The 24572-nt window shown below is 48.0% G+C and overlaps 2 protein-coding genes across 2 annotated transcripts in view; one reads left to right on the forward strand and one right to left on the reverse strand.

Moving 5' to 3' along the window:
* Positions 1-24031, forward strand: part of LOC120322647 — a 105899-nt gene extending 81868 nt beyond the window's left edge. Inside the window, exons 4-5 of the mRNA XM_039378501.1 lie at positions 16961-17065; positions 23949-24031. Of these exons, the coding sequence (XP_039234435.1) occupies positions 16961-17065; positions 23949-24031 (188 nt within the window). The remainder of the gene's footprint in view (positions 1-16960; positions 17066-23948) is intronic.
* LRRN1 (leucine rich repeat neuronal 1) lies at positions 112-19097 on the reverse strand. Its single transcript, XM_039378493.1, has 2 exons — positions 18961-19097; positions 112-3950 (listed from the first exon to the last, which is right to left on the reverse strand). The coding sequence occupies exon 2, from the start codon at positions 3717-3719 to the stop codon at positions 1569-1571; it is 2151 nt and encodes a 716-aa protein (XP_039234427.1). The 5' UTR covers positions 3720-3950; positions 18961-19097; the 3' UTR covers positions 112-1568.
* Positions 24032-24572: the final 541 nt, after the last annotated feature.

A 24572-nucleotide genomic window follows, 5' to 3' on the forward strand; every position in this document is an offset into this window, starting at 1 on the left:
CCTGGTGTGAGTGTCACCACGTGTTCACCAGCTCCCACCCTGCCGTGACCTGCGTGCAGTCCCTGTGCAGAACTTCCCTGGAGTCAGAAAAGACAACGGACAACAATTCCGTGGGTTCAGCTGTAAATGATGCCTTTATGTTGTACCCAGTGCACACATCACACCCCTGCTCTCTGAGGTTTGCACTTTTACCACAGCATTTCAGTCAGGTACTCAGAATTTTCAGCCTGTAAAAAATACAGTTCAGTGCTGGACCCAAATATAACTTTCTTGTTAGTTTTCATCTTAACTTCTGCTTTTAAAGGAATATGAATCCAATTAACTTTTTTTTTTTTTTTTTTAAGTATATGCCAACTGGTTTGTTTCCGTTTGGTAGCACTGAGTTGTTTTTTTGTCCTAACTGATGGTAATGACAGCTAAATGTCAGCTTCATTTTGATCTTAGCTCAGAATATAAACAGAAAAGTAAAAAAAAAGGAAAAGGGCCTGGTACACAGTCTTCTCAATTATTTTTGCTGTGTTCCTGATGCCAAACAGTTTGGATTCTGCATGTGACTCTCAGCCCAAAAGCCATACCGAGACATTGCTCTCATTAAATTACTTTCAGTATTTTGCATCTAACGCAGAGAAAACACTGCTATAACAGAAATGCATAAAAAAAACAAAACCTGGAACTTTGCTGAAACGTAATTCCATTAAGAAAAACCCCCACAATATTTTTATATAACATTTTGGATATATTTTATGTCAAAACATGATCACCAGTCAAACTAGTGACAGCTAAACCCAATACATTATTGTGACTTCTAAAATAAAAAAAAAATCAGAACCAAACTAAATTTATTATAGCTCTGCCTTCATTAAACACCGTGTGTTGGTGATTTAAACACAACAAAACTCTAGTAATTCTTCAAAAGTGTCTACTAAATAGAATAAAAAGAAGAAGAGAACAAATACCATTTAGTCTGTTACATTAGAAAATCGGATGTACATATTCCTATTGCCTGTTAGCTTTGCCTAAGCCTTCAACTACTACAAAAATAATAATAATAATAATAATAATAATGATAAAAAAGGGAACTCATTGTTCAAAGTCAAAAACATTCAAATCAGTTGATACAACATTACAGTACAGTCAACTAACATCCTTCAGGGTCTCCTTCTCTCAGGGTCCGAGTCCTCAGACCGGGCTCACAATCCCAGTTCACCGCAGGTCCCAAACTGGGGTTGGCTCGGGAGCTCCTGCACCTCGGGATGGCTCCGGGACAGCCTCTCATTCCTCTGTCAGCACTGGAGTTAGAACAGCAGTAAGTCGAGCACAAGAACTAAAAAAAAAAAAAAAGGAAAATAATATAAAATACCGGAGAATTGGAAGGCGGGTGAAGCTGCCATTTGGGTCCGACCGCTGCGATACGCTGTACGAAAAACTCCTGAAATATCCACCTGTCCCTCCGCTCTGCCACGCACCAGCAAAGGCAAAAATACAAAAGTCTTCAACTCGTCGTTTTTGCAGAATAAAGCAAAAAAGTCTTTGTGCTCCTTACTACCAGAAGCAAAATATCCTCTGAGTTACCACATGTAATAGCTTCTGGATGTGTCCACTTGGGTCGGCTTGGTCTCTGCAGAGCCGTCCTTGTCCTTTTCGCTGTCCCCTTCCCAGAGGTTAATAAGGGGAGGGTAGAGCTCGTTCAGGGGGATTGAGGAGGTCTTTTGCATATATTTTTTCAGTGAGTGGTGGTAGTTTTTTCTCTTGAACCTTTTTGCAACATAAACGGAGACGGAGGCGAGGCTGATGACGGCGAACATGGAGCCCATGACGGCCGCCAGGGCCGTGCTGGTCTCCTGGTCGGAGATGTCCAGCGCGAAGGCCGCGTTCTTCGTCGTGACGTTGACGCAGGATCTCTGTGTCTGCTGGTGGATGTTGGACACGGTCAGACACACCTCGTAGTCCGTGGAGGGCTGCAGATGTGTGAGGTTGTACTCGTGGACGTCCACTGGCACCCTGGCGGTGTACGTGATGTGGGGGTTGTCAATCTTCATCGTGGCCGACGACCATTTCAAATTGGAAGTCATGACGTTGGAATTGACCTTCCAGGAGACCAGGATGGAATGTGACTCGGCTTGTTTGACGTAGATTTTCAGGACCTGGGTCCCATCCAGGAGCGTCCCGTTCACCCGGATGGTGGCGACCCTCGTGTCAGCCCCTTCTATGTTCTGAGCAACACAGGTGTATCTCCCAGAGTCTTCCACCTGGATGTTGGAGATTTCCAAGGTGCCCTCGCTGCTGAGCTTGTATTTGTCAGAGAGGCTTTCCACAGTGACTTTATTGCCCAGAGGAGTGACCCAGTAAATTTCTGGCTCCGGTTCTGCCATGGCCCGGCAATCCAAGAACACCGTCATGCCGATGTCCAGGTTGAGGTGATTGGGGAAGGTCTCATGGGAGATCATTGGAAGACACTGTTCGGTGGAATCCTGTATTAGCACTTCCTTCACCTGCTGGCCCCGGTATTCCGGAGGCATGGCACAGAACATGGAGAGGGGCTCCATGAAGCGGATGTTGGTTTTGTTGGAGTTGATCCAGTGGATGACGCAGTCGCACCGGAGGGGGTTGCTGTGGATGCTGATCTCGCGCAGGTTTGGGAGGGACTCCACGGTCTTTTGGTAGACTGCATTCAAGGCATTGTTGTTGAGCATGAGGCTCTCCAGGGCGGGCACGTTGCGGAATGCCGAGCGGTGGATGTAGGACAGCTTGGGGTTGTTGGTGGCCTCCAGCTTTGTGAGCTCGGGCAGGTTGTCCAGCGCGTACCTGTCGACGGAAACCAGTTCTCCCATGTTGTTGATCCCAAGCTCTTTCAATCTGAGCATGTTTTTAAAATCCCCTTCTTGAATTTTATGAATCGGGTTTTTGTTGAGATCCAGGAATTTTAAATTGGGAACTTTCTCAAGCGCAAGCTGAGGAACTTTTACCAGTTTGTTGTCATAGAAGGAAAGACTTTCAAGACTATCCAAACCTACCAAGGCATTGCCAGGAATGTCTGTGAGGTACATCCCTGCCAGAACCAGACTCCTTAAATTTGAGAGCGGCTTGAAATTCATATCCAGTATTCCAATCACTGGGTTTTCTCCAATCATGAGAATCTCTAAGTTGGGAGTCGAATCAAACCAACGGCTGTCAATGACCTTTAATTTGTTGGAGTTGAGGTGTAATCTCAGCAGATTCTTCAGGCCAGAGAATGCATTTGCGGAGATGCTGCTGATCTGGTTGTGATTTATGTAGAGCTCCTGGAGGTTGCAGAGGTCCTGCAGGCAGTAGTCGGTCATCTCCGTGATCTGGTTCTCCTCCAGGTGCAAAGTGGTGAGTTGGGTGAGATTTGAGAGTCCCACGTCTTTGATGCTTGTGAAGTTATTTTGTGAAAAATCCAACTCTGTTAAATTAAAGAGCTGCTGGAGCTCGTCTGTGGTCTTTGCAATGTTGTTGCTCTGTAGCAGCAGGACTTGGGTGTCACTAGAGAGGTTGCTGGGGATCTTTGTCAGTCGAAGGTCGTTGCAGTCGACCGTCGTGGCTTCCCTGTACGTGGACTGTGGTGTGAACCAGGGCCTGATTTCACAGACACAGAGCTGGGGACATTCACTGCTCTGCATGGAAGACTCAGTCAATGAATTCAGTAACAATTCTAGCACCAAGTGGCACACAGTTAAAAGGGCTCTAACCTTTGCCATGCTGGCCAGAGAGGGAGTTCAGCTCCCCAGCTCCCTAAAATCCCAACGGGGGAGAGGCTGATCCCTTATCAGGCAGAAAATGTAAAGCTTGAAGTTTAAGGTGAAAGGCTTGGACATCCAGAAGGTTAAAGATGACTTGCTGAGTTTAGAGAAGAGGAGAAACACACTGAAGACCCTCAGCTGCTCCTCTGTGCTCCAGAATCTTCTGCAAATCAGTGTCTGAAGATGTTCCTGAAAACAGATCAGGGTATATGTTATGCTCAGCTCACACACAGTTCATCTATTATTTAGTTTCTTCGAGCTTTGAGGAAAAATACCTGAAAACAATCATTATTTGAACACTAATCTCTTACACAAATTCCAGTTTGGTATCAGTAAGTTATGCAGGGTTTGAAACTCCCTCCTACTTGGTGTTGTGTGAGAAATATCTCAGTGAATTATCTAAACCTAAAACTCTGGGATACCTTCCTGTTTTCCTCTGCATCAGTTGTTTGAGTGGCTTGGGAAGTGCTGAGGGAGGAGGGTGTGCTGGGTCTGAAGGAGTGCTGGAGCACAGTCCCATGGGAGTCAGTGCCAGGGCCGGCCCCAAGCTCGGATTTCAGGAATTAAGGCTCAGGAAGTTGTTGGTTTATAAGTTTGAAGCTAAATGCATATGAACTTTGCCAAAATTCATCCCAGTTAATCAAATCAGTTCCAGATAACAGCTTAGATTTAATCCAGCTCAGCACCAAACAATAACAGTAAATTTGATTAAATGAATGTAGTGCCCTTCTTTGAGCTGTTTGTACTGCATTGGGATCATATGGACTGTTCACCACAATTCCTGATTGCTGTGTAAACCACACTTTAATATCTGCTTAGCCTGAGGTTCTTCATGCAAGAGTCCATTTAAATTAACCCACCAGTGTCCAGGTACCTCAGAACATCTGGGGTGTCGAGGGGCTTTAAACACATATTCCAGGAAAATCTCTCAGTAAAATCTTCCTCAATCTCACTTTACTGGGAAATTGCTCTGGTGGTTGCAATTGAGGCTTCTCAAAATAAAGTTTTGTCTTTTTATATAGATAAAACAAACAGGGATTCCCCATCCCTGGAAGTGTCCAGGGCCAGGCTGCACAGGGCTCGGAGCAACCTGGTCTCCTGGAAGGTGTCCCTGCCCATGGGGGTGAAACAAGATGATCCTGAAGGTCCCTCCAACCCAAAGCACTCTGTGATTCTGGGGATACCTGAGAGAACACAACAGTGAGAAACAGTAAAGGCAGAAAGCAGGAAAATGCATCTTTGTCAATTAAAATGCAGTGAAGCCTCAACTGAGTCACAGCCCACAAAAAGCAGTACTATAAAAAATAATAAAACTAAATACAGCTTTTAAAAATAGGTTTAAAATAGTCATTTGGATAAAGGTGACAGGAATGCCATTTATACTACACTCTTCCACATCTGATCTGCATATTAAATAATGAAATGAGTGTTTTATTTCAGATTATGATACAGTGCTGTAGGTGGAACACACCAAACAGCATCTGCACATTTATTTTTGTGCTGTTATTCTGTGGTTGGGCTTTGGGGGAAGAGAGAGAGGAATGGGAGGTATTGACCCTGTGGAATCAGCTTTTCTGAGACTTGAATGAGAGCTGAGAGGGCTTTGCTGGAGAGGGGAAAACAAGTTGTAGAACCAACATTCCTTCTCTAGTAACTTCTAACTGATGTAAGAATTGACTGAGACATTGACTGCATTAAAAAATCAAATCCTAACGGGATGGGAACAGTAGGGATTGTGTTACCACGGGGTGGTGGAGCTGTGCTGACTCTGAGGGATGTTTCCCTCGACAGCAACACATTTGTAGCTGACCCGACCCAGGCAGTTCTAGGAAAATTGATGAAATCTGGAGTTTAATTGATTTAATTTCAAGACTTTTCAAATGGCAGCATTTGCCAGTTAATAATGCAGAGCTTTCACCCCGTGAGGATCTTGGGCAGGTCCAGGAGGTGCCCCCAGAGTCTCTCCTGGACCTGGTTTCTCAGTGGGTGAAGAGAGGGAAGTCTGTGCCTTACACAGCTGAGGGCCCTAATGATGCTTTCCTACTGATTTAGCCCTGCTGTGTCTATATGAATCATATAATACTCTAAAAATCAAACTACCTGAAAAAGACTTCAAAGGTTCTTTTAAAATATGTCAAAGCATGTCTAGATGGTGCAAAAAAAAAAAAATCAAATTCGATCCTTTCTTTGTTGAATATTTATATCCTCTTACTTGCACGTTGCAGTTATTGTTCATCCTTGGTAAGAAGGCATTTCTGGGTTTACTAAACAGAGGTCTGGGTTTATGACCACTGCAAATATATGATTTTACAAGTTATAGCAACTCTCTCTCTTCTCCAGCTATTTTCTCCTGCAAATGGATTTAATTTTCTTTAACTGCAAATGTTGTTCAGAATGACCTGCACGTTGCTGTCTCCAGCCTCCCCCAGCCCAGGGCAGCTGGGACGAGCCTATAAATGAAAATCCAGGGTAATGACAGAGTAAATTCCAACCAGCTCCATCAGTGCTGTGCTGGTGTGAGGGGCAGCCCAGGGACCACAGCAGGAGGGACAACCCCAGTCCTGGACCTTTGCTTTAGCTCCTTCTGATGTGTAAAACCTCATCCCTCGCTCTGATCAGAGCTAAAGAGGCAGCAGAGAGGTCACCAAAAGCTGTCCCTCTGCCCCTGGATTGTCAGCTTCCCAGTCTTGCCAGCACTGGCAGAACTGGTCCCAGACACCTCTGCGTGTTTGATGTCTGAGGGAATAAAACAGCACAAGGTTTTTTGCTGGAAGACTGTGGTGCTGGAATGTTGGACTCCTCTCAGGTTCTGAAGTCCTGTCTGGAATTATAATGATGACAGGAAACAGCCTCAGGTTGTGCCAGGGGAGGGTTAGATTGGATATCAGGAAAATTTCTTCACTGAAAACACTGTCCAGCCCTGGCACAGCTGCCCAGGGAGGTGGAGTCACCAAAACACATGGGGATGTGGCACTAGAAGACATGGGTTAGTGGAGAGCAGGGTGGTGCTGGTTGATGGTTGGACTGGGTGATCTGAGAGGTCTTTTCCAACCTTACTGATTCCATGCTAATCACATCTTTTCAAATAAAACCTAGACAAGTTCCATCTGTAGGAATATTTTTTGTATGTGTGGATAAGCTGGAGGACAACCAGGCTTTGAAAACAACATCTGACAGTGAGCAGTTCCAAACAGGCATCAGGGAATAATCACCAGCCCATCTGGATAAACCAGGGGTGGCTCCTGGGAAAATGCCCGGCTCCCACTGGAATTGGTGAGGGTGAATGGAGAACAACAGGAACATTGAAGGCCAGGGAATGTTTCCTAAAGAAACACCAGAAGGGGCAGAGCAGCAGCTCTGGGCTTTCTGGATTAAAGGCAAATATCTGTCCTCTAAATGTCCTCCCTCAGCACAGTCCTAGCCCACATTTGGTTGGGTTTTTTTCTGAAAATGGTATTTAATATTAACACGTGGCTGATGGCACTTCTTTTAATTCTGTCTTAAAAATGTCTTTTAAAAATGGTGGGTGAGGAAACTTCCCCTGAACAGGAAGGGGGTGTTAGAGCTCCTTTCAGGAGAGACTGAGTGTGTGAAGGAAATGTTTTAGCATTCTCTGCCTTCCTTCTCATTTGTTAAATTCCTATTTTCTAGTGTTCCAGCCCACAACAGCAGTTGTAACAGCTGGTAACTTGATAGCAGCAGAAATAATGGCTAATTTTATGTGAGAGATACAGAGGAAATTATTTTACTCAGAGCTCAATAAATGTATTTTCCATGGCACCTCCCAGGACCCAGGGCAGTCAGAAACCACATTTCTGTCACCAGCAAACCCACAGCAGCTGACTGGGACATTGGCTTGTTCCTGTTCCTTGGGGACAGAAATGAGCACCATCCCTGTCTCCCATCCTGGAAATGCCAGGGGAGGTTTGTCCAAGCATTCCCTTTCCAGCAAGGTTCTGAACACTGGTTGAGAATTTGTCTGGCCTAAGATTATGAGGGCGGGTGTCTGGTGATGGAGGAGAAGGTCCTTCCTTGCAGCTTCCCTTGGGAAGAGGGGTGTGCTGAGAAGAGGTGGGTACTCCAGCCACAGCCTTGCTGGTGGCTCTGGGAGGGTTTGTCTGGTTGGGTGGGTGATCCAAAGAAAAAGTACATTCCTAAGCCCCCAGAGCAGTGAGAGGAGAATATGAAGGGACAAGCATGAAATAAACTGTTCATTAGAAGTGTTCAGAGTTAACCTGCCAACTAAAAAGAACAGATAAGAAGCATTTTTGCTTGGTAATAGGAAGACAAAGTGTTGTCACTTCCCTGACAAGTGGATATTAATGGTCACTTAAACATCGCTGAAAAGAGAAACAATATTGTTTGCACTTGGATATCTGGGTGTCTGCTCTGGAACAGTGATGCTGCCACAGAAACCTTCCCTCTCCTCCCTGAAGTGGTTCATGCTTGCAAGATTTCTTTTCTATTGCAGCAGCGTCACCCAGGTTTTGGTCGGGAGCCATCTGAACTGGATGTGCTGAGGGAAAAGTTGGAGGGATCAGATCCACAAAGAAAATTACCTCGGGCTAAGACAAGCAATTTATTCTGCAGTTGCTGTGAGCCAGGAGCACACACTGATCCCAGTTCCTCCCATCTCTCCACAGAAACATTTTCCCAGATTGAGCCTCCATTGGAGCTAGTCTGTTGGAAAATTGTCTGTGCTAATGTTCTGCTAATGACTCGTGCAGGCTGTGCATTCCCATCCCCAGCCTTTGGGAACTGCTGCCATACCAACACCCCCATCCATCAGCTTGGGAAAACCTGTCCTGGGCTGCTGCAGCCTGGATCCTTGGGGGAATGCAGGTTAGACAGCCCAGCAGCACCCAGGGCTTGTGCCAGGGGTGAGAACTGGTGGAGCTTAGAGAGAACCAGGAAAACCGAATTCAGACTGGGATCAACACAAGGTGCTGTTCCAGGCTCTGCTCGGGGGGGCCCAGCAATGGTTCAGGGGGCCACAGGCACAAAGTGATGCCCAGGAAGTTCCACCTGAACATGAGGAAGAACTTCCTTGCTGTGCAGGAACAGGTTGCCCAGAGTGTCTGGAGTCTCCTCACTGGGGATATTCCAGAACTATCTGGACACAATCTGGAGGAGGTGGGACCAGGTGGAACACTGTGATCCCTTCCAGCCCAACCCATCCTGTGGTTCTGTGGAACGAAGGGCCTGTTAGAGAGGGGACACCGGGAGAGGCTGGGAAGGATCTGGGCTGAAGGTCTGACTCCACTGGGAGCAACTCTGGAGATGGACTGGGCCATCAGGAGCCCAGGCTGGGACACTGCAGGCAGGGAAAGGCAGCTGGACAAGCTCAAGGCCAGGATGCTGCGTGTATGTTGTGGTAAAACAGGACCTGCTTTGCTTTGAGCTTCAGCAGAGGCTTTAGTTCTGGTATTTAGAATAACTAGTATTTAGTTCTGGTATATAGTTCCGCATCCCCCCCTTTTGTGTGGAGAAAACGGATTGGTGCCGTGCTCCAGGTGAGCAAATCACCTTTGGGGCTTTAGGAGGGAGAGGCACTGGAACAGGGGCACCACCAAATCACACGGGTGAGCACAACACTAAACCTGGTGTAAAATGCTGTGTTCTAAAATCAGCCTCACTCCAAGAGCAGCAGTGACCTTGGACATCCTAGAGAAAGGGGACTTGGAGTTTAAAACCCAGGATATTTACAGCTAACCTATGGAATGGGCTCCTTTCCCAGGGATTAAATTTCCAAGTGTCTATTTAGACAAATATTGTGGAATTGTGCTTGATAGGAAGCCTTTTCTACTGAGGTTTTTAAAGCCTCCGATGTCATCAGGAAATAAGCTATTTCCAGGTCTGAATTGTGTAAAATACAGACAAATCAAGCTGCAAATGATGTCAGTTGAAAGAGCTTCCAAAATCTGGACGTGGGAGTTTGGTATTAAAAGGAAATACAAAAACAAGGGCCTGTAGGACATGTAATAATGGTATAAAGCCTCAAAACACATCCTCAGGGATTTATAATATTTAAGGTTTGGGGTTTTTTTACCTGCAAATAATGCCTCCTTTTTCTTCTTGTCTGTACACATATTCCATCAAAATAAAGTCAGTGTTTAATTTTAGGGAAAGCTCTGGTGAGAAGGTGATTTGCTGTATCCCAAGACAACCTTAGACTGCTTTATCTGTGTTCTTTTGAAAAATACTACTCTTATCTCCCCCAAAGAACTGCAAAGAGCATCCTATTCATAATGCCTGCCCCGCAGACACAGCATATTAAATCCTGAAAATGTGTAATTTATTGGGCTTTATTCTTCAGACTTGCATCTGATACAATGTTTTTCATTAAAATACTGAAGTAAATTTGCAGGAGAGGGAAGAAAAGGTTTTCATTCACAGACTGCTGTGGAGCACAAGGGGCTGGATCCCCTGCAGGGGGATTGATGGTCCGTCAGATCCCCCTCAGAACTGCAACCCAGCTTCTGTCCTCTGCCTGAAAATCTGCCTGATTGCCATTAACCAGTCACACAGAAACCTCAGGGATAAGAGGTGCCTGCCAACCTGGGGGCTGTCAAATTAGAGAGGCTGCTTGGTTCTTGCTTTAGGAGAGAAAAAAACTCCTAAAGCCGTTTCAAAGCCCTGAGAACCTGAAAGGAGAGAAGTGTTTGTACAGTAGGAATATTCTGGCATTAGGAACCCAACGCATTATCCACTTCCTTCCTATGTTTATCCTCATAAAGTAGTTTAATTTGGGGAATATCTGGGCTGTTCTGTTGCCTGTGGCTTGTTTCATGTCCTGCTCTGAGGGGCTGCCCTGTTCAATATTAGGGCAGCAGCAAAGCTTTGATTTCATTCAGGGAGAAGAATCCAATCTGTGATTATTGTCCTCATTCCATGGAATTACCAGGTCAAATTGTTTGACTGAAGCACCATTCCTGAGTCAACCAATTCCATTGCCAGGTTAAACCCCAGTTTCCTGAGACCTTCCCAGCAGCTCTTCCCTTCTGCTCTGACCCGCAGGGGATGGAGAAGTTCCCTTCCTTCCCACCTGTCTGTGCTCTGACCCATCCACAGCCTTCTGTGGATTTTAAACAAGAGGGAGAATTTAAACTCAATGGGTTTTAACTTGGACAGTGTCTAAAATCTACAGAGTATAACTAGTTTGGGAAGACCTATTCTAACTCTTTTTTTGCATTTAGTATCTGCTGGTTGAAGAATGAAAGAGAACCCAGACTAGGAAATACTGCTTCAGCTTCTGATCATATAATCAATATATTTCTAAAATAATAACCACATAATCAAGAAGTGGAATGAAATCTTGGCATGCTTGAGATGTCATAACCGCATGGAAGGATCTTGAACATCCTGAGGGCACCAACCTCCCAAGGATTCCATACAGAACAGCTCAATCTCTGCTTCCTATCAAAATCAGCACCATTCAAAGAAAATTAAAAAAAAAAAAAAAGAGTGAAACAGCTCTGAAAGAGGAACAAGGGCATGAAGAGATTGGGCTGGACTTTGGAGTAGAATTCCCTTACAGGATTTTGAGAGCCAGGGAGCTTGGCCAGTGGAAGGGAAGTGTTAATGATAAGGAAATAAGGAGCACACGAGGAATATTTTTAAGCAGGAGGAAGAGGGATGCCAGAACTCCCCAGGATTTTCATGAAGTTACAGAAAATCCTCTTCCTCCCTTTTTTGCTGACTGGCTTCTGGCAGCGTGTGATTATTTTGCTTCCCACACAGTTCTAGATCAAACTCCAGTTTTCTGAGTCACTCAGGATCCCCCACAGTTGGGAAAGACCCCGTGTGTACAGAGCTGTTACTACCACAAAGGATGCCAAAAACCCTCTGCTAGAAACTGGAGCTGAGAAATCAAACCCAGAGTGAGTCAGGATCTCAGTGGGTATTTATAAAATCAACTTAATACTGGTGGCTGTAGGGAATGCATAAGGCCTGTTATTAAAAATCAGATGTGCACAGAGCTTCAATTTCTTCAATCAAGAAAAAGTTCTTTTTCTGGGCCTTGTTACACTCTATTTTGATAGTTCTGTTTCCTGTGGCTGTGTTAACTTTTCAATTATTAGTGATTAAGTATTAAACTGTATTTTACTATTAGCCCAGATCTATATCTACATAGTTTCTACATGTAGTGTGCTGACAGACTTCAGCCCTCAGAATAAAACAGGCTTTTATTGATTTTTTTTCTAAGAGGTTTTATGCTTACAAAATCAAATTCTCTATTTTTGAGCTATATTTATATACAAATGTTAATAACCCCATATATTGAGTTGAAAGATCTGATATGAAAGACTGTGAACATACCACTAACCAAGTAAATGGATTTAGCAGGGGAGGTGCTGAGATCTGATGTAAAGGCTGTCAGCACCAAGAGAAAGATCTGGAACTCAACCAAGCTGAGAAGGGAGAGAATTAATTCCATTAGGAGGCCACAGGTTTGGGGTTGGACCTTCTCTGAACTCAGGCTTTACTCTGGCCTATGGAAAAAGTTGTTTCTCTCCACTCAGACAGATGAACACATGACCCTTTCCCACAAGTCTTTCTGCACTTTTGAGCAGGCTTCTACCTCAAATATGTGTTTTCCATCACTGTTTCATTCCAAAATCATCTCAGTGGCATTGCCATGTCATCAGGAGAGGAGAGCTCAGTCAGCTGGAATGGTGGGAATGTTCCCAGCCCTGGTTTAGTTATTTCTCTTTACCTCAATTCTCACTGAAATTTCCATACTAATTTTGTTTCACGCAGAAGTTCATGCTTTGGGAAGTTCATGAGATCAAGAAAGAGGGAAAATACCTCATATTTAATGCACTGGATGTTTAAGAACAGCCCTATAAACTGTGCCTTCAGCTTTAGCCCTCAGTCTCATTGCCATGGGTGGGTTATTCCATCAGTGCTCCAAACTGCTGCCTGGTGCAGGAAACACAGGAGAGGTTTTTCCTCGTAAAAGTTCGAGTTATTGATGCTTTATAGATGAAATCTTTACCTAATTACAGCGATTCTTTTGGGCACAGAAGGAGAAAGGAAAACTTATTTGCCAATGAACTTACAAAGAATCCCAGGATGGTTTGGGTTGGAAGGGACCCTAAAGCTCATCCAGTTCCACCCCTGCCATGGGCAGGGACGCCTCTCACTAGTCCAGGTTGCTGACCTGGTTTTACTCAGTGCTTGAAAACTATCATGAAACCATTTTAAAGACCTATTTTCAAGCAGCAATTTAAAAAACTTTTCTTTTTTGCAACTGGTTGTTCCCCTGTGGGTGAAATAAGTTATTTTTCAATGCATTTACAAGGCACTGCAATGCCCATTAGAGTGGCGGAGCTCTGGAATTATCAATATTTACTCTGTTTCTGTTACAATGATGGATCATTTGTAATTTAAAAATGTAGCAAGGCCAATCAGTGGCTCATCTGCATCCCAGTAATTATATGCAGCACATTAGCAAGGTATGAATTTACTTGGTACTTCTGGACTTGCTTAATCAAATAAATGATGTGATGCATGAAATAACAGAAAATGTAGGATCCATTATGTCAATGATAAACATTTTCAAATTACAAAAAAGACAATCCAAGCTTTGATTGATATTTTATTAAAAGAATGTAAAATGTGATTCTACCAAATTTTGGACAAGCTCAGGAGTTCTCTCTGAATAACTTTTACATGCTGCTTAGTCTGATTCTTCCCTGTGTTGCTGCCCAACCCCTGAGAACTCCAGAAAAGCTGGGCTTGCTCCAGGTGCACCAAGTCTTTGGGATGTGTGGGAATGCTGGAGCTGCTCCCAGACATCCAAAGCCCAGGAGCTGGGCTGGCATCACGGGGCACGTCCTGGATGCAGCTGTGTGGATCCAAGTCTGGCACAGACAGATCCAAGTATGGCATTTTGCTTGATGAATTAAGTTCCAGGGACTGTACAAAAGTAGGTATAAATCAAATAAAAGTAGGCATTGAGGAGTGTCCTCCAGGCTCCAGTGTGGAGGAGGAGCCCAGGGAGCATCTCCCATGGCTTCTCCAGGCCAGGAATATTGTGTTCCAAAGCTCCCCAGGCACTGGTGGGGACAGTCACCCAGCGCTGGCTCACGCTGGACTAACCACCAGGCAAACCTTGCCAGGGACCTGGAGGGGGCTTGGCTTCCAAAAGCACTCGGTTCTCCTGCTCTAATCAAAACTGACAGATGCATAAATTGCTGGAATCACCAGAGTTAGTTAAATTAAATACCTGGAAATGAGTTGCTGACTGACAACCTCTAAAATTTCCAACTAAAACCCCAAAGTAAGCTTTGCCTCCGTGTTAAACCACTTCAGGTTGAGGAGTGGCCGGGAAAATACTGCCCTGGGTGAGCACTGGGGACTAAAGGGCAGCACCTCAGGACAGAGAATTATGGAGCAAGGCTGTTGTGCCCAATAAAGTAAGGGAAAGAGCTGTTTCTCCCTGGCACTTTTATAACTTGCGTGCATTCTCAGTACTGCACCCTGTTAAATTTTTCAAGCCCATTACTTGCAACTGCTTTGCCTTGTTCTGTTAGTTAAAAAGAAAAGAAAAAGGTAACACTCCACTGCAAATACTTGATCTTTAGAAACTGTGCTCCAGGTAGAAACCAGGGCTGTTCTGTTAATAATTCAGCCAGATGGAACATTGAGAAAACGCTGGCTTGGATCACCAAATTAAGGTCTTATGAATAGAGGGTGAAGCTATAAAAACATTTTGCAGTAGAATTTAAGGGCAGAGACTAATTTTGTTCCCACTGATGCCACAGACTCGTCCTGCCTTCCTCAGGAGGAGAATTAGGCCAAACCAAAATAGGCCAGTCCAGTATTTTCCTCCGGTGCCATATGTAGAAATATGAAATAGGACATCTAAAGAGCCAAACCAAATTTGAATAAAGTTGCAGGGTTTGAAGCAGCAAAGAAGAGGAGAATGGGGTTCAGGACTTTCACGTGGGGACCTCTCAGCCCTGCATGGAGGAGTGTTCCACTCTGACCTTATGGAGCCCATTAGTGAGGGACTTAATTACTCAGCTAAAGGAAAAGAGTGAGCCTGGGCAGGTCTTTGAATAACTCAGCACATCTGCAGGGACTGGTTCTTAGCAAAGCTGTCCCGTGGTGTCTCTGTGCAGAATTTACGCCCTCCCAGCCTCAGGGAAGCACCATTAGTTCCATCAATAAAACCATTCCTAAGCCAACTCCATGATTTCCTTTACTTTTGCCCATCTTTCTTCCCGTGGTGGGCACATGTTAATTGTAGAGACAGAACAGAGTATGGGTGTTTTTGCAGTGGCCTTGCTTGGATTTCTGTCCTGGTAGAGCAGATGTGGGGTCTGACTCCTTTCCTTCCCACCTCTCTGCTCCCCCAGGAGCCCCACAGGCACTGCCAGCTCCTGTAACACAGGAAAACTATCCCAGCTCCCAAGTTCCCTTTTGTGGAGAGCTCACAACTTATTTTTAAGAAAGATGTGTTTAAGGCACGACCCTGCTAATGACTTAACTGCTCTCACAATTCCTGGGAGCATCCTGCATCTCCACAGTGGCGATTCCAACTGGGAGAAGATGCAGGAACCAGGCGTGGAGAGGCAGCAGAAAGGCAGGTTCCCTGCCCATCAGCCTTATGCCAGCAGAGAGGAGGAGGGAGGGATTTCTGCGCTTCCAAAAACTTTACATAGATTTTCTTCAGTTCCGTGTCTACAAAATGTCTGCCAGGGAAAAAATCTGGAGCTTGGCAGGATGAAGCCTCACACGTGTATTGTTCGTGTAACTATGGTAACCTACAAATGCCACCAGTGTTTCCATTTCATACACAAATGAGGGGACAGCTGTGGGGACCACATGTCTGCCAATGGAATAATATATGTGAACTAGGATGGCTTGGTCACAAAATTACAACTCATCTATATTAATCAGGGCTTCAAAGAACAGGCACCTCCAAGGCGACAAAGTGCCCTGGGAGAGAGGGGGGGGTTATTTCTGGAAATCTTTGGCTCCTCCGTAAATATTTTCAGCATCTTGCTACTTTGCTGGTTGAAAAAATAAAGTCAAATAAATGCTGTTAACAACCAGGACTCTTCTGCAAACGTCACTTAACTCTTTTCCTTTGGTTTTGTCTCTTTCTGGTGCCTGAGCCTGGTCTGAGCCTGACACAAAGCCCAGCCTGGGACCAGGCATGTGCTCCAAGGCCTGGGGAAGGAGCAGCTCCTGAAGAGGCAGAACTAACGTGGCACAGAGCTCTGCAAACAAAACCTCTCTTTTCACTCATTGATATCATTAGCAGAAATAAGAGCTTCAAAATAATTCATACAAAAAACTTAAAAAAAAATCTTAAAAAATATTGTTTAAATGAACTTGGGGAGTTTATATCATCCCTGACAACAACAGAAAGAAACCTGCAGGCTCAGTGATGCAAATAAATCCCCTTTCCAGCAAATACGAAGCCGTGGGAGCTGCAGTAGCAGCAACACTTGACCCGGGTTATGATTCATCCAAGGTGCTTTAAGTGTCCCTACAAATGAAATCATGGAGAGGGAATTTGCTGCCTGCCTTGGCAGCAGCAGCCAGCCGGGAGCAGCAGGAATACAGCAGGAACACAGCCCGCCCGTTAGGAAAAGTTTTCCCTGGCTTCTGCAGTGCCCCGACACTGTATCGCTGGGAAACAAAGGCTGCGGCATCCCCCGGGCGTGGGCTGTGCCTCCTGCACCCCCGGGCACAGCTCCAGGCACAGGCTCAGCCGTGGGATGATGGCAGAGCTTCACACGGGCTTATTTAAAAGACCCCGTTTGCTCCACGAGCTGGAACCAAATGCACAGACAGAACCATGGAATCACAGAATGGTTGGGCTGGAAGGGACCTTAAAGCCCACCCAGTGCCACCCCCTGCCCTGGGCAGGGACACCTTCCACTAGCCCAGGTTGCTCCAAGCCCCGTCCAACCTGGCCTTGGGCACTTCCAGGGATCCGGGGGCAGCCACAGCTGCTCTGGGCAACTGGTTTTAAGCCTGGGCTCCGTCGCCTCCGAGGTTGTCTGAGCCCTGGTCAGACCCCTGAAGCTTCAAAAGAAGTTTCTTTCTGCAGCCCAAGTTTGGACATGCTCAGCATTATTTATGGCAGTAAAAGTTGGTTATCCCTTTTATAACTGTACAACTTGATGCAAAATCCTCCTTCCTTCAATAACCAGCACCGTTATTTGTATCTGTTCCAGGTGAATGGAAACGACTTTATAGTCATCCCAGCAACTGGTCTGTTCAAGTCCAAAATTCCTCCTGGGAGAGATCATTTTGCAGGGACTACATCAAATGTCGTGCAGGTAACTTTTAGCGGTCGAGGCAGAAGTTAAAGTGGAGCTTTTGTCGTGGGGCAGTGACACACGTGGCTGCAGAGCAGAGGGACAGGGGGCACTGGGGCACCAGCTGTGCCCTGCCCAGGGGGTGAGAGCCATGGGCTGAGGGACAGAACAGTCCTGCCCTCTTCACTCCTCCCATCTGGGAAGCTCCGGGCATTGGTTTGTCTCCCTTTCGGAGTGTCTGTCTTTTAAATTACTGTAAATTCCAACTTGCAAGACTTTGGGACATACTTGGGTGGGATCCTTTGGACAACACTGGGACTGATGCCCTGTGTGACTTGGGTCATTGGAAACCTCTGGGAGCTCCCGTGGGTACATCTGAGCTGTTCACCAGAAAAGGTTTATGATTTCCTTCAGAAAGATCATGTTCCTTTTATAGCGACCCTTTAAGTCCGTAAGGAAAAGACTTAAAGGTTCACAAATTAGTTTTTATTGAAGGGCTATCATGCTCTTCATTACCAGGGAGCTATCACGTAGCTCCAGGACAAAAATAGAAGCTCCCTGTGCGTGATCTCTCACCTCTGGACAACATTATTGTCTACTTTGAGTTTAATTCTGTTACTTTGCCTTTCATCGCCTGGTGGGAAAGGCGCCCCGAGTAACTTGGGGGAGAGCTAAAATCGCAGGCCAACATCTGTTGTGCGGCCCCGGTGATGCTGAGCCCGCGGCACAAAGCGCCTCGTCCTCTCCCTCCTCCTGCAGGGGAGAGGGGCCGGCCCCGCGCTCAAAGGGCCCTTTGACAGGGGCGACAAAGGGGCGGCAGCGGGGTCGGTCCCTTTGTCCGCCCGCGGCTGCGCGGGGAGGGAGCGGGGGCGAGAGACCCCCAACCCCGGGGGCCGAGGGGACCGCCAGACCCCGAGCTAGAGACCCCCAAACTCGCAGGGAGAGGAACAGCCAGCCCCGGGGGCAGGGGACCACCAGAGCAGGGGTGACGATCCGCGGCCGCCGGGCCGCTGCCCCGCGCTTCTCCCCGCACCTTTCCGGTACCCGACTCCCCAGATCCCCCCAGCCCGCAGGTGCGGTGCGGCAGGGCCCCGCTGGAGCATCTCTGCCGTGCCCCGCGCTCTCCGCTCCCGGTCCCGCAGCCCCAGGTGCGGGGCGGCCGCTCCGCCCGCAGCGCCCCGCGCACAAAGCCGCGGCCGCGGGAGGAGGCGGCGGAGCCGCGGCCGCGCTCACACTGCGCCTTTATGCCGCTTTCTGAAGGGCCATTGTCACACTGAAGGCTCCTTGTCTGCTCGCATTCCTGCGGGTGAATGGATGAGGCAGGACATCTGCCGGGATCCGCTCCCATTCGCATGCAAATAGGGACGCGGGCAGCGCTGCCGCACCGCCAGCCCCGCGCCCACCGCCGGCACCCGGGCACCGATCCGCCCCCAAAACCCGCGATCCACCGCCAGACCGGCCCGGGGGACAGCGGAGCGCCCGCGGGGAGGAGGCGGGCGATGCTGCAGCCGAACCCCGCAGCCCCGGCGGTGCGGGGCGGCCGCAGCCCCGGGGCGGTCCCGGCGCGGTGCCGAGCGGCCGAAACCCCGCAGCCCGCGGGGACTCCCCCGGCAGCCCCGGGGGGCACCGGGGGGCGCGTCCGCCGCCACAAACTTTGCTCCCTCCGCGGGATCTCCCCGGGCGATGTGCGCTGCACATCCCCGCATCCCAGCGCGCATCCCCGCATCCCAGCGCGCATCCCCGCATCCCAGCGGAGCGTACCGCATCCCAGCGGAGCGTACCGCATCCCAGCGGAGCGTACCGCATCCCAGCGCACATCCCCGCATCCCACGGCACATCCCGCATCCCATCGGAGCGCCCGCACCCGCGCAGCTCCCGGGGGTCCCGCTCCCTGCCCCGAGCCGCTCCGCACTCACCGCCGGCCGGGCGCTCCCGCGGGGCTTCCCCGGGGCTGTACATCCGCCGCTGCCGCCGCGCTCCCGCCGCGCCGGGATGCGGAGAGGGGCGGCGGGCTGGGTGGGTGTGTGGATGGATGGATGGATGGGTGGGTGGGTGGGTGAGTGAGTGAGTGGGTGAGTGGATGAGTGGGTGGGTGGATGAGTGGGTGGGTGGGCGGCCGGCCGGCTCCCGTCCCCGCGCCCCGTCCCCCGCCCCGCCCGGCCGGAGCTCTCCCGTCCCCGGTCCCGCCCGCTCTGGAGCCGCTGCCGCGCGCACCTGGGAAGGCGCCGCGGGTCACGTGACAGGCCGCGTTCCCATTGGCTGCACCGCGCGCCGCCACCGGCTGTGAGGGGCGGGGCTAAACATGGCCCCGCCCAAAAACCACGCCCACATGGTATGGCTCCGCCCCCTCGGGCCGGTGGTTGATTCTGCGGTGCCCAAATCTCCAATTGTCCGTCACGGGGGTCGGGGGGAACAGCCCCTGCCAGTGCCTGAGCAGTGTCAGTGGTGCCCTGCACAACGTGCCCTGTCACTGACACTGTGCAGTTATTTGGGATGACCTGACCATGACAATGTCACCATCACAAACCCCAACCTGTGTCTGAGGCAGATCGTGGACCTGCCAGGGGTCTTTCCACCTGCCCTTTGGACCCTGCTTCTAAATTTTTTCGGACTTTGTTAGAAGTGACACAGAGGGGTAGTGACAAAGTGCTGTGGCTTGCCAGGATTCCAACATTGGGGTTTCTGTGCTGTGTAGAGAGGAAAACCTCGAGCCATGGAGATGGGAACTCACTGTGCCCCATGACTGAGATTGCATTTGTGTGTCCTCCAGGGCTGCTCAGTGAGGGATTGATGAGTTAGCCAGGAGAAAAATAGGCTACAATGTCCACCTGGTTTCAGCCTGGAGAAGAGGAGACTGAGGGGAGATCTCACAGCTCTTTACAGCTTCTCCTGAGGGGCGGCGGAGGGGCAGGTCTGATCTCTGCTCCCCGTGACCAGGGACAGGACCTGGGAACGGCTGGAGCTGTGCCAGAGCAGGGTCAGGTTGGATCTCAGGGAAAGGTTCTTCCCCCAGAGGGTGGTTGGCACTGCCCAGGCTCCCCAGGGCAGTGGGCACAGCCCCAAGGCTGCCAGAGCTCCAGGAGGGTTTGAACAATGCTCTGAGGGTGGGATTTGGGGTGTCCTGGGCAAGGCCAGGAGTTGGACTTTGATGATCCCTGCGGGTCCCTCCCATCTCAGGATATTCCATACCTCTGTGATTCTGTGAACCCTGGGAGTCATTTGAGCCTGAAATTCACGGATTTGGAGCTGTCTGGGTAAGCCCTTGGATATGTTCCACAGCCCGTTCCCTCCTGGTTTGCTGACTCTGTTTTCACTTACCTTAGTTTAGAGTTATTGACTTGCACATTTCTGCACCTTTTCTTGTCCTGACCTTGCTCCTCACCCACTTCTCTGGTCAAACTCCCTGGGTGCACTGGCTGGAGCCTCACGTCGGACTTTAAGAACAATTAGTCTGTTAGACGAGGAGTCTCTGGCTGAAGTTTTGGCACTGATATAAAAATCAGCTTTTCTTCTTACCTTAAAACCTTTATTTCCTGCTTTTTTTTATTACTCACTTAACCAACAGAAGACAAAGCTCTGCTGGATGGTGCTGTGCTGCCTCATCCCTCATGCCCTCTATTAAGATAATGGGAATTCTGTGTTCCTCAACAGGCACTGGTGCTTTTATTGACAGGTAATTGTTGGGGATATTGTTCACCCTCCAGCCCTGCACAAAGTGTTGCAATCACCTGAGCACAACCTGGATGAAAAGGTGCTGGTTCCTCATCAGGCTGAGCTCAGCACCTCCTCCAGGCATGGCCCAGAGTGGCACCTTCCCAGGAAATGATTTTAAAGACTGGTTAAACAGTTTTTAATATGAGTTAACAATAAGTTAAACACATGGCAAATACAGTCTGCACTTAATGCTTCAGATTTCCTCCCAAGGCAATGAATTTTTTTCTGGGAGCCCAAAAGGTCATTTGAGTAACAGTAAAAGTGAAGTTTTTCATACATAAGGAAATTGAATTTTCAGAAGGAACTCATCAATGTCCAAAAGGCCTCTTTTCCTTCCACAGGGCCTGTTCTCATCCGTCCGGATGTTCCCTTCCCTTCTATCACTTATTCCTGATGTGGAAGTAATTCAGTAGAGGATGCATCTTGGAAAACCCAGTGTTTTGAATGGCTTCAGTTCTTTGTTTCAGGGCAGGGAATTTATTTTCTTACTTTCTCAACAGAGTAGACCCATCCTTTCACACGGTTCCAGTTCCATGGGGTCCTCCTGCAGCTCTCTGCACAATTCCTCTAACCCCAGGGAGAGCAGTGGGACCTGCAGCCCCCACAGCCGTGTCCTCCTTGTCTCCTGACAGGCACTGGGGTTTGAGGGAACTGTCTGAGCCTTTTTTCTCACACACACTGATGATGGTGTTGGTGTGAGGCTGCTCTGGTTCCTCAGGAGGCTCCCGGGCCCGTCCTGTGTCTGTACAGCCCAGAGGAGGGCCGGGGGTCTGGAACTTCCCAGGGGACAGTGTTCTCTGTCTTTAATTTTCATGAGCAGCTGAACACTTGTCTGTCATTGCAGCGGTGCTGTCTCCACTCCAGGCTTTCCCTGTTTTAAATTACACACACAACAGGCCCCTCCCCTTCCAAGATCCATGAGGAGCTTTGCAATGATCACAAATAAGGTTCCAAAGCAGAGCTCACACCTCCAAACCCCAAAGCAATCAGAGATGGTTGGAAACTGCAGAGCAGCTCCCCAAGCTGTCCAAACTCCTCAGGACCACAGAATGGAAACCTTCCTTCATGGGACAGGAGATTTGGGGTGTCCCTGCTGAGCCATTGGGTGCAGAGCCCTGAGTGCCACAACCAGTCATTCCTGAACACCTCCAGGGATGGGGACTCCACCACCTCCCTGGGTAGCCCCTGCCAATGCTGGAGAAAAATCCTGCAAGGCACAAATCTGGTGGACCTAAAACCTACCTGCAAACAAAGAGGAGGAGAAATACAGTGAGAGTTAAAATTTTAAAATCTTGAGCCGGTGTCTTCGTTTCTAGGCAGTTTTCACAACATTGAAACACTGGGAATGAGAATAATGTTGAGATGGAAATTAAAAAATCTTTCATTCCTACAGGATGCAAATGAGTATTTTTGTGCAGTAAAGAGCAGTGGAAGTTGTTTCTCTCCCAGGTTGTGAGGTATCAACAGCTCAGGAGTAGCTGCTGCACAACCTCTTGGACTAAGGGGAAGGTTTGCACTCAGGGAGAAAGGCAGTGAATTTTCCTCTCCATGTTACCTCCCATGAGCTGATCGAGGTACAATCTCCAAAAATGTTTTCCTGTCATCAGTATCAGTCAGAACTAAGTGCTCTCCCACACACTCCTGCTCAAGGGATCTTGAAAAAGAAGGTCCCAGGAAAATATGAGATTTATGACTATTTGGGCTGCACATTGCCCTTTTTAATTGCCTCTTTGTTTTCATCTTCTCTCCTGTACCCTCTGACTTCATCCCCTTATTCCTCCATTGTCTTTGCATTCAGCTGCTTTCCTGGTTCATTTTCATCCCTGAAAGTGCTGTGGAGGGAGTGTGACATTTGCTGTGTCCACTCCATCCTGTGTCCCCTCCTCCTTCCTGCCCCAAACCTATTTGCAGCTCCAGGACAGAGACCTGTCTGCTGGTTTGTGTCTTCACAGTGCCTGGCATTTTGGGGACCAGGCCTTTAAAGCTTTGGAAGGGTCTAAACAACGTAGGCTGGATAATAATAAAACAATGGAGCTCTGGGTGACCTGTCACGCACGTCGCTGCCTTTTCTCTCTGAGCAGACATCCTGCCATTAAGCTGCTTAACGTCCCAGTGTGTGCATAATCCATCCCCTGAACTGTGCCACGGGATCCTAAAGTGCCTTTTTGGACTGAAATATCAACTGGGAAGAGGGAGCCAGTGGGACTGACAGGTAGAAGGGGCACCGTCAAAAATAAAAATAAAAGAGAAATAAATAAATAAAATTAAAAAATAATTTAAATATAAAAAATAATTAAAATATAAAAAATAATAAATATAAATAAAAATAAAAAAAAAGAGACTTGCTACTGAGCATGTGAGAATCTTGCTGTGTCCCAACAGCAGCAGCTCCTGAGGGATGGGAGGTGGAAATAAGTCTGTGAGCAGTTTACAACAGGCAGGTGGAATTTTTGGAGAAGTATTCTTGCTGAAGACTTGTTTGTGGGTCAAGCAGAGAAAGAGATATTACAGTTTGACTGTTGTTACAGGTTTCTTAGTGTGGGTGACACTTTTTGTGAACCCAGCAAGGTTTTCTCTTCACCCAGGGTTTGGATGTGGACGTTTATTTTCAGAATTGCCTGAGTGTGCTGGATTTATTCAGAAAGGTACCAGCACAGCACATGCAAATCACCCACCAGTAACTGTGTAAGCCAATGACCAATTACCTCAATAACTGGTGATTTGCATAATGCATTCCCAATTATGCATGCAGATATAATAATTGCATGCACAAATGGGGTGAGTGATTGCAGGTGCAGAGTGGGGATATGATCACATGTGCTGGGCCCACAGAGAGCACCTGGGTGGGAGCAGCAGTGCACCAGCACCAGGGGATGCTGCACACCCAGTTTGGTCCTGGGAAGATCCTTCTGCCTGGATCACTCCCTGGAATTGCACGTTTTTTCCAGGAGAAGTGAAGCAGCTCTCCAGCAGCAGGGTTGTCGTGGTTCCCCGTCCTGGCAGCGGCAGGAGGGAGGCAGATGGGAACAGCTGGATGGGTTTATGTGGGGAATTCTGCAAGAAGGAGCTAAGATGACACCCAGCAGTGCTTTTAAAGCAGGTCATTCCTTTCACATGCTATTCCATCTCACTTCTCTTATGTTTTATTAATTGGGAAGCTTTTTCTTTTGGTTGATGTTTCTTTCCCCAGATGATCTGTCATGTGAATGTTTCATGAGGAGGGACTCTAATCTCATTTCATCACTTCGCAAGGAACCCCCCAAAGCTTCTTAGAAAGCCGAAGCTCCTTAAAGACAATTGAGGAGCTTCATTGCAAGCACATCTTTTGTATTTACTCCAAGAGTAAGACTGAGAACACACGGGGCACGAAGCTCCTGTCCGCTCAGTTCCTGTCATGTGCTAATGGATGAACAGCTGTGGAAACATTCCCTTGCATCTCCTGATACAAGAAGTGATGCCCTGGGTCCAGCCAGTCAAAAACCTGCTGTTCTCAACCACCTCCAGCACAGGTTGTGCACAGACAGGGCTGAGTGTGCAGCTCTCAGAGAGCTGGGCAATTCCTTATGAGCAGGATGTGAAGGAGCTTCTCTGGGCAGAGTTATTCCTTTCCACTTAATTCAGCTGCTGCTTTCAGCATGTCCAGCTCAAAAACCATCTTCTGCCCCCCTTTCCTCCCCCCTACTTCTCTACCATGAATATTTTGGCCGTGTCAAAGAATTCAATATTTCTTTTTCAGGGTACTTTTTTTTCCTGTGTCTTGCTTGTTGAAACCTTCTTGGTGTGAAATTAACTTCGGAGCTCCTGGACCTGAGGA

The sequence above is a fragment of the Pipra filicauda genome, unplaced genomic scaffold, assembly GCF_003945595.2.
Source record: "Pipra filicauda isolate LSUMZ 115617 unplaced genomic scaffold, ASM394559v2 scaffold139_size1960392_pilon, whole genome shotgun sequence".
NCBI lineage: Eukaryota > Metazoa > Chordata > Aves > Passeriformes > Pipridae > Pipra > Pipra filicauda.